The sequence below is a fragment of the Drosophila grimshawi genome, unplaced genomic scaffold (genome assembly GCF_018153295.1).
Source record: "Drosophila grimshawi isolate 15287-2541.00 unplaced genomic scaffold, ASM1815329v1 contig_1148, whole genome shotgun sequence".
Lineage (NCBI taxonomy): Eukaryota > Metazoa > Arthropoda > Insecta > Diptera > Drosophilidae > Drosophila > Drosophila grimshawi.
Window position 1 is genome coordinate 189,257 of NW_025062646.1, and position 8,319 is coordinate 197,575.

Here is an 8,319-nt window from a genome sequence, read left to right on the forward strand (position 1 = left end):
GAGAAAAAACTTAACAAAAATGTTGAAAATCACAATCCCATAACTTATTATGAAAACGTGAAGTTTTATTTATTTTTGATTTGGTACACTTTATTTCTAAAGGAATTGAGATGTACAGCTGTGAAGCTCAGGCTCTTTGAAACATACATAACAGCGTGTCGCCTTTGTACAAAACTATTCAATGAGTTTTTTTGCCTTAAAATATCTGCGAAGATATAGAACTTGCCAAGTTGCCAAGCCAAGCAAGCAGCACATACTGAAAATGCTAAAGAACAGTACTCTACTATTAGTTTTCTCTGCAATAGAACAAAAAATAATATATTTTACGAGGGCAAATTTGATGGTGTCCTTAAGTGATTACCATTAGTATCCCGCATTTCCTCCTCCCGTTTACGCATTACAGCAAAGTCGCGTACAATCGAATCGGAAAGATCTTCTAAGCGCTTAAGGTCCACTTCAAGCGGTTTGAGTTTAGAAGCCTCTCCAATCTATAGTTTTCGTGTAGGTAGATTAAAAATTAATGAGATAAATGTTTGTTTACTTTTGCTGATTAATTGACTTACTCCTTCGTAATTTTTAGTTTCAACACCCTTTTTAGTCACTAAAGAGACTTCTTGACTAATTCCACGTTGGTCTAAAGCAAAACTCATTTGTCACATCACATTGAAAATTGACAATATTTCTACTTACGTGGTGGCACTTTTGAAATGAAACAAATTTCGTACGCGTCGAAAACCTCGGATGTGAAGCTAAACTTTCCTTTAGTAATGTGTTCCTTCTGCGACAGGATGTGTCCTTTGGTATCGCGAGCCTAAAATATTTATTAATTGCAAATATCGAGAGAGGGAGAGGGAATATAATACAAATTATACTCACAATGTAGTCTATTATTTGACCGGGAACGTCGGAGACCTCATATTCGCCCATTACTAATTGATTTGCCTGTATATCTTCCTTAAGACATTTTTGTGTGTTCGGTGTCAAGTGGAACATTACACCGTGAATGCGGCAAAGACATCCAAAGATTAAAAGAATACATAATAGTGATTTGAGCATTTTCTTTTATTTCCTACGCACAAAATAGCAATTTTGACAAACGAGGCAAAGATGAGTTGGCTAAGGGATGGGTTAAATATTGTTTAAGTTTATCGATAGTATTTTTGTACAATCACAAAGCACGCAATGCATAGAGACTTCATATCGACTAAAATCCGACTGCATTAAATATCTGATAAGTTGGGTCATGGTGAGCTATATGAGCATCGAATGCTAAAAGTTAAAAATTAAGTCTTTCAGTTGTTATCAGTAATAGGTAATTAGAAATGCCAATCCTCACAAAACGATATATAGAATTTTGGCTAAACCATATCACACAGAATTTTTTATAATGCCCCTTAAAGTTTCGCCGTGCTAGAATCTTCGTCGTTTGTGCATAGCCAGATGATGTACATAATTCCTTTTGTTGCACAAAGAAATTTTATATTTTCGTCCACTCTTAAAGTTTAACACGTTCGGACGTCTGCTTCACATCGTGTAGGCTTTTGATTTTAATAAGCTATATGGTCCTCCTTAACTGTAAATTCTTTCTTTTCTCCCTCAATTTTAAAATTATTCCAACCTTATAATATCTCTTCAGTTACCAAATTTACAAGCACTTATTTATCCAAAACCACTGAGCCAACCTTCGAATTGTCTATCAACTGTCTGGCAACTCTAATTTCCTCAAATTCGGCGCGCAGAAACTTAACACTAAATTAAATACATAAATATTACATTCATTTCGAATATTGTAAAGCGCTCAGATAGTTATTAAAAATATATTTAAGTATGTATATATATAAATATATATGTATATACATTTCTACATATAAGTTTGTGTGTATACATTTATATCAATTTGGGGTCTGAATACAACCTTATCATTGCCAGGAAATCTCGCCAGGTTAAGGATCAAGAACATTTGTGCCCGTGAATTCAAATTAATGTTATATTATTCATAAAGTCTGTACATTCCGACCACGTGGATCTCTTGTGCCTCTGTTGCATATGCATGCAACTCGAGGGAAGTTTTAAACAATGTGGCGCATTTAAGTGTATAATATTTTTTTTTTAAGGAGTTAAATAGAATTATCAATATGTTTTGGAGAAAGTGTGCAGCAGTTTGTTAATAAATAATGTCAGCTTTTGTGTGCATCATTGGTGCAATAAATGCGCATCACTTTTGCATAAACTGCGCATTTCTTTTACCCCAAATTAAACAACACGCAACAACATAAACATTTTTATGAAACTTTATTGTACTCTCACAACTAGGCCCCTGTATCAGTCATTTTTGGACGCCGCTCATTCCCTGAAATAGTTCCATATTCTTTGGCCAAGGCTAGTCGGGCATTAACTTGATTACTGTACTTCCCATGAAAAAGCCGAGCCTGTTGCTTGTTGTGAATGTGTCTACAACTCGCGCAAGTGGTTTGATTTGTGCAGAACTTGGCATTGATGCGCTTGTTAAAATCACTGAGGACAAAGTTGGGGGTTAAGACCTCTTGATCTGGTAAGTGTTGAGTCTCTTGCATCTTTAAATTATAATTTATTCAAAAAATAATTCTACTCTGCTCTCTCACCAGATGAAAATTCCGACCTTGAAAGATTTCCCACTGAGGAATAACGCTCCCAGTATATGAGTTCGTAATATTTCCTGATCGAAAACTTTTGTGATTTGTGCCGCTCCGAGCTTCACACTGTTATGTCTTCGAAAGTCTGTAAGCTTAATTCCATTAGCAAAATAAACTTGGACATGTGATTAAACAAATGAGCAACGTTTCCACGGCGTGACCTCGAAACATCCAATACAACTTTTGTTCGGGAATTTCCGTTTTCCTTTTCGCAACCATTACTGGGTTGATCGTTTTTTCCGAGTTTATCGTCATCTTACAAGTATCACAACCGGCTATTCATGCTTTTATTTCTATGGCCATCTGCGACAAGCTGCAAAAGTCCGCCTTAAGTTATATGTGCCATTTGGATTACTTGATTGATGATAGTTCGGGTTCCATGGCTTCTTAAATAAACATGCATCCTCAACACATAAATCTGGAAACTTCTGCTCGCTTTCCTGCACTTCCTGTATGCAGTGAACAAACTCGGTATTTGAGAGCATGTCTTCCACAACATCATATGCTTCATTTCTATGATTGATTCAAAATTCATATGGCTGGTGAGTTGAGGAAAATTTTTCCACCGAACCATTCAGTGCTATAAATGACAGAAGTACAGTTAATATGATGAACATTTTGAGTTCAACATGTATTTTAAATGTTCTTACTAATGCAATACTTTATTTCTCTGGAGTGCTGTTGGAATAAAAAGGCTTCACACTGGATAACAAAATATATCTTAATGTCTGGATGGACTGCGAGAGTCGCGCTGGTAAGAGCCTCTTCAATCTACTGAACGCCTCGAGATTCCTCATATATATATATAAATGTATATACACATATGTATGTGTATAATGTGCATATATAAATGCATCTGAAAGATACATTTTCTGGTTTGAATTTTTTTTCCTACACCAAAATACACTTTTTTTTTTAAAGAATACATTATTTGAAGTTTATTATTTTCATATATACATTACATAGTAAAGAACTGTACAAAGCAATCTTATAAGCAAGCCAAAAAAAATGGAAACAGAAGTTACATTCTGGTAAGAGGCGCACTAGGTAATACCCGATTAAGTAAACATAAAAAGCCTGCTTGAGCATTTATTTTAAAGCTTATTACATTTTCTATCACTCCCTATCGCTAATTACATTTTGAAAATATTTTTATTACTTTAGAAGATATGAATTTGGACTGAAAAATGAAAAGGCACCACTGTGCAAGGATACCATTCGGCGAAATCTAAAAAAAAAAAAACAACGGAGCTGACTTACAATATTACGAGTGTTTATTTCAGTGATTGCATGAACTTTTCGAAGCGCAACATAACCCACATCATACCTCAGGTACTTCAAGTATTCATTTTATAATTTAGTTTTTTAACACCATTATTTGTTTTGCAGCATCGACATATGAATTAATCGATTCCTTGTGGTTTTTAATAAAAAAAAACCAGATTGTTTTGTTCAAGTGCTTTATTTGGACTAAGTTTGTAAACTCTAACTTATCATAATTAAACCTCGGACTGCTGATTCCGCTGGCGTGTTATCGTTGGCGCTTTGGTCGTTGCAGCTGTGTCGCATTGGTGGAGGTGTCAGTTGTCTCGTCTGAGTCCCACGATGGTCCTTTAATGGAATGTGCTGTCGGGGCGCGTGTATTTCTGTCTGAGTCCCACGTTGTCTTTTCAAACATGTGACCACGGCCACTATTCAGATGGAGAGTGTGACTGAGACTGATAATTTCCGTGCTATCGTGGTTGTGTTGCTTACTTTATATTTATATATTCCATAACAGTTGTAGCGACAGTATTTCTTTGACTTCTGACTTTTCTGTTATCAGTTTGAAAGGGGTGGTGTGGATCACTGTGGAGTAGAAAAGTATTCGTATTTTTCGATGTCAAAGGTATGATAGGTGCCATTTTCTTCGGCTCCAACTCCCGTTTGTATGTGAATGGTATTAGTCTAATATGGCCGCTACATCAAGACATTAGAAAAATCTATAAATATAATGTTTTTAAATTATTTTTATGGATTATTCGGCCACCTATATGGTTAGTATTTCTATATTTTTTCTCTACTATTTCTTTCTTGTATTTGGTTGTAAAATTTGAGCCCACCCTCTTCTAAATGTTACAGTGGACTGTGCTTTGGTATTATAGATCTTCAACTTGTTTTTTGTCTCTGACTTTGGTTCTTTTCTACTTTAACTTTTGGGGGTAGGTGGTGTCTTCTGTTACTAAAAATATGTCCATTAGTTTTGCGTTTACTGTTGAAGGTATTGATTAGTTGTATATCTAAATTGATTTAAGTATTAGATCTTCAAAATTATATTCTCATTATTTCGTTTAATGTTGAATGAAATATTTCAACTTCAATGTCCTGAAGATCGTATTCAGATGCTTGACGAGTTCGTCTTCGGTTCGGCCAAAAACGATGATATCGTTGACATAGCATGCTCTCTTAGTATTTAGTCTAATGCTCTTCAGAATATTGATAGCGAATTTCTTAGCCTTAGCAACTGGTTTAATTGTTTTTCGACTTCTCCCCTTAGAAAATTAGGCTATTGGTAATACTTGCTATACGATGCCGTTCTTAATTCGCCTAACACTCTGGTGGTGTAGGTCAGTACTTCGTCTGGCTCTGCGAACAAAGTTGTATGACTTGTTTGCTTGTTTATCGTGTGCTCTGTCCGTACTTTTACGAGTATATTGTTTACTACCTGTATTTCTAAGTGTCTTATTTAATTTTTATAATTTCCATCTACAATTAATGCATCCTTCTTGACCGCAATAACAGCGTTCTGCTGTTTTAAGGTATCACTGCCTAGGATGCCGTGAAATGTTTTTAAAGTTGGTACCTGGAAAAACTTAATTGGGCCATTTTTTGACCAAATAAACTAAGAAACGTGTGGTGAGATATCTTGGCTTACCAACGGAAGTTTCATTAAATATTTTTTTGTTCGGTTTTGGATTTTGAACTGAATTCGGTTGTATGAATTAATCGAGTCCTTGTCGTTTTTAGTAAAAAAAAGCGAAATTGTTCTGTTCAAGTGCTTTATTTAGACTAAATTCATAATCTCTAACTTACCATAACTAAACGGACTGCTGATCCTGCAGACGTCTTTGGCTTTGTCGCTTTGATTGCTGGCGCTTTGATTGCAGCAACTTTGTCACTGGTGGTGTCAGTTATCCGTTCTCGGTCCCACGATGGTCTTCAAGTGGAATGTGCTGACGGGGCGTGTCTTATTTTTCCATGCGCCTTAGTTATTTCTGCAGCAAATTTCTGTTTGAGTCCCGCGTTGCCGAAAATATGCTGACTAGGCACGCGATTCTTATGATATTTATTCGAATGCGTTGGATTTAGTTATTTGTAATAATGAATGTTAACTCCTCCCCCTTTAAATGCGGACGTCCTCGGACGCGATGTAGAATCTTAATTGGATGGTTTGACTCTGCTCCGGGGGATTGTCTTCCTGTCTATTTATTTCTCTTGTGCCAGATTTTTGTTTGATCCAACAGGTGACTATGATCGATAGTATGTTCAAGAGCGTGGTTGAGAGTCCAAAATTTACTATTTCTGGTGGTTGTGCTACTGTTTCGGAGTGTTTTTAGTTCCTTTGTATTATTAATGTTTATTTCCTTTAACATTTGCAATGAGAGTACTTCTTCGACTTCTGATTTTCCGTCTGTTATTTGCAGCAATGGTGGTGTTGCTTCCACGGATGTCATTACTTTCGGCAAGTAAAGGTCTTCTATATCCTGACTGTAGAATTTTCGAACTGGATGAGGAATGTTCCCCTTAAGTCTATTGGTTCTTCTTAAGCAGAATCGAACCGGTGAACAATTCTTCGTGGTCGGGTACATGTTGACTATTTATGAATTTACAATCGGCTATTTTGTTTTTGAAGATTCGTGTTATACAAGTGTCGTTACTTAGATCTGTTAACTTAGTTTTTCTACATATGCTTTTTCCGTTGTGAGTTTCACAATTTTCTTTGGTTCCAAAAATTTGTTGGATACACTTAATTATGTTATCGAATTTTCACTTATTGATTTAATTGTATTTTTCTTATTGGTAATAGCAATAAGGTTCTAAAAATTTCTTTTGACAAAATTGGATTATTAATGATATCCATTTTTTTTTTTGTAGTTTGTGGCAGTTTTGATTTTAGCAAATTCTGACAATTCTTCGGGATTAATAAAAAATGTATTTTTTTCTTCTAATAGGTTTGAAATTTTTTCTGTTTCTATTTCTGACAGCATTATTGAGTTTATTGTATTAGATTTTGCCCAATGTATTAAATTATTAAATTCTTCTTTAAAATTTGTATTTTATATTTCAAAAGTGTAGCTATTTCATCTTGAAAATTCTTATTGTCTATGGTTTCTTTTACAATTTTATTTGTTGTTTCGGTTAATTCATTCATTCTTTTGCTTAGATTTGTATTTATATTTAATTGTTTATTATTATTTTCTACTTGTTCGTCTGTTTTTTTAAACTAAAATCTCGTAATCATAGTGGTCCGGAGTGCCGGCCAACCATTTCCAAACTGTGCCTAATGCATTTGCTGCTCTGGCTTTTCTTTGTGCTGGTTTCAATGTTCTCAAGTCTGATTCTAATTTTGCAAATTCGAATGCAAGTAAAGGGAAGAGTGGGTGTGTTTTATTTATCTCGTTAAGTTTGTTTGATAAGTTACCAAACGCCATTTCGTATTCTTCAATGTTGAATACATTAATTATTTTGTAAGTGCCGTTTTCTACTGCTGCGACTCCTGTTTTATGGGTATAATTTTTGAATGCGAGTAGTCCAATATGGTCGCTAGTCCGAGACATGTTGGTAGGAAGAATCTGTAAAATATTATGTTTTTATTTTTATGGATTATCCGTTCACCTTGTATTTGTATGGTGGTATTTCAATTTTCATCGACTATTTTTTTCGGGGTCAGTTTACAGTCTAATCTTTTGTCTATTTTGCCATAAAATATGCGCCCTTTTCGTATTGTTTTATAGTTTTTTTTTCTTGTTATTATGGTATTCTAAAACATTAATTTGTTTGTGTTTTAATTTGTCTCTGATTCGTGTTTCGAAAAATGTATCTATTGGTTTTGCGATTACTTAAATATAAAATCTTCGATATTTGTTACTCCGTCATCCTTTTTCACACATCTCATTATTTCGGTAAGTGTTGAATGAAATCTTTCAGCTTGACCGTTGCCTGTTGAATTATATGGTGGTATCGTGTAGATTTTTGCTTTTAATTGGTTTTCTAGTAAGAATTTGATGGATGCGGAATTTAGAGCTCTTTCGTTGTCCATAACAACTAGCTTGGGCGTACCGAAAGCTATCATAACCTCACGCAGTGAGTGTTTTTTATCTTCAGCTGCTTTTGAATTTAAAATTTTAATTTGTGCGTACTTTGAGAATTTGTTATTATTTTTGTTTGTTCGCTTTCGCATGTGATGTCCTGAACTAGTTTTTGGGTATACCTCACTTTGTAACTCCCGAAATAATAGGGGTATATGTTCTGAATTGTCGCCATAATATTTTCCGTCATGAAATCCATTGACAATTTTTGGATTTTAACCTATTTTTTCAAAATGTCTATTAAGTCGTCTTCTGAGTAGTCTAGTTTTTTAACGATGCGTCTGTGATATGTAGGAAAG

General features: G+C 34.7%; 1 protein-coding gene and 1 long non-coding RNA gene across 2 annotated transcripts; one reads left to right on the top strand and one right to left on the bottom strand.

The window, feature by feature from the left end:
* Window positions 1-18: 18 nt before the first annotated feature.
* Window positions 19-1,136, bottom strand: LOC6569927 (transmembrane emp24 domain-containing protein bai). Its single transcript, XM_001996163.2, has 5 exons — window positions 877-1,136; window positions 691-811; window positions 564-634; window positions 362-488; window positions 19-296 (listed from the first exon to the last, which is right to left on the bottom strand). The coding sequence occupies exons 1-5, from the start codon at window positions 1,054-1,056 to the stop codon at window positions 175-177; spliced, it is 621 nt and encodes a 206-aa protein (XP_001996199.2). The 5' UTR covers window positions 1,057-1,136; the 3' UTR covers window positions 19-174.
* Window positions 1,137-2,014: 878 nt separating this feature from the next.
* Window positions 2,015-4,120, top strand: LOC116806029. The gene is made up of 5 exons (XR_004365500.1): window positions 2,015-2,093; window positions 2,314-2,551; window positions 2,625-3,426; window positions 3,837-4,004; window positions 4,062-4,120. It is a non-coding gene; the product is annotated as an uncharacterized LOC116806029 (long non-coding RNA).
* The last annotated feature ends 4,199 nt before the right edge of the window (window positions 4,121-8,319 follow it).

Excerpts from the sequence above, each read along its gene's own strand:
- LOC6569927 (XM_001996163.2), bottom strand. The coding sequence starts at position 1,056 with ATGCTCAAATCACTATTATGTATTCTTTTAATCTTTGGATGTCTTTGC. Across the intron at positions 635-690 it reads CATTTCAAAAGTGCCACCAC|ACCAACGTGGAATTAGTCAA; the intron begins GTAAGTAGAAAT and ends GTTTTGCTTTAG. Across the intron at positions 489-563 it reads AAACTAAAAATTACGAAGGA|ATTGGAGAGGCTTCTAAACT; the intron begins GTAAGTCAATTA and ends CGAAAACTATAG.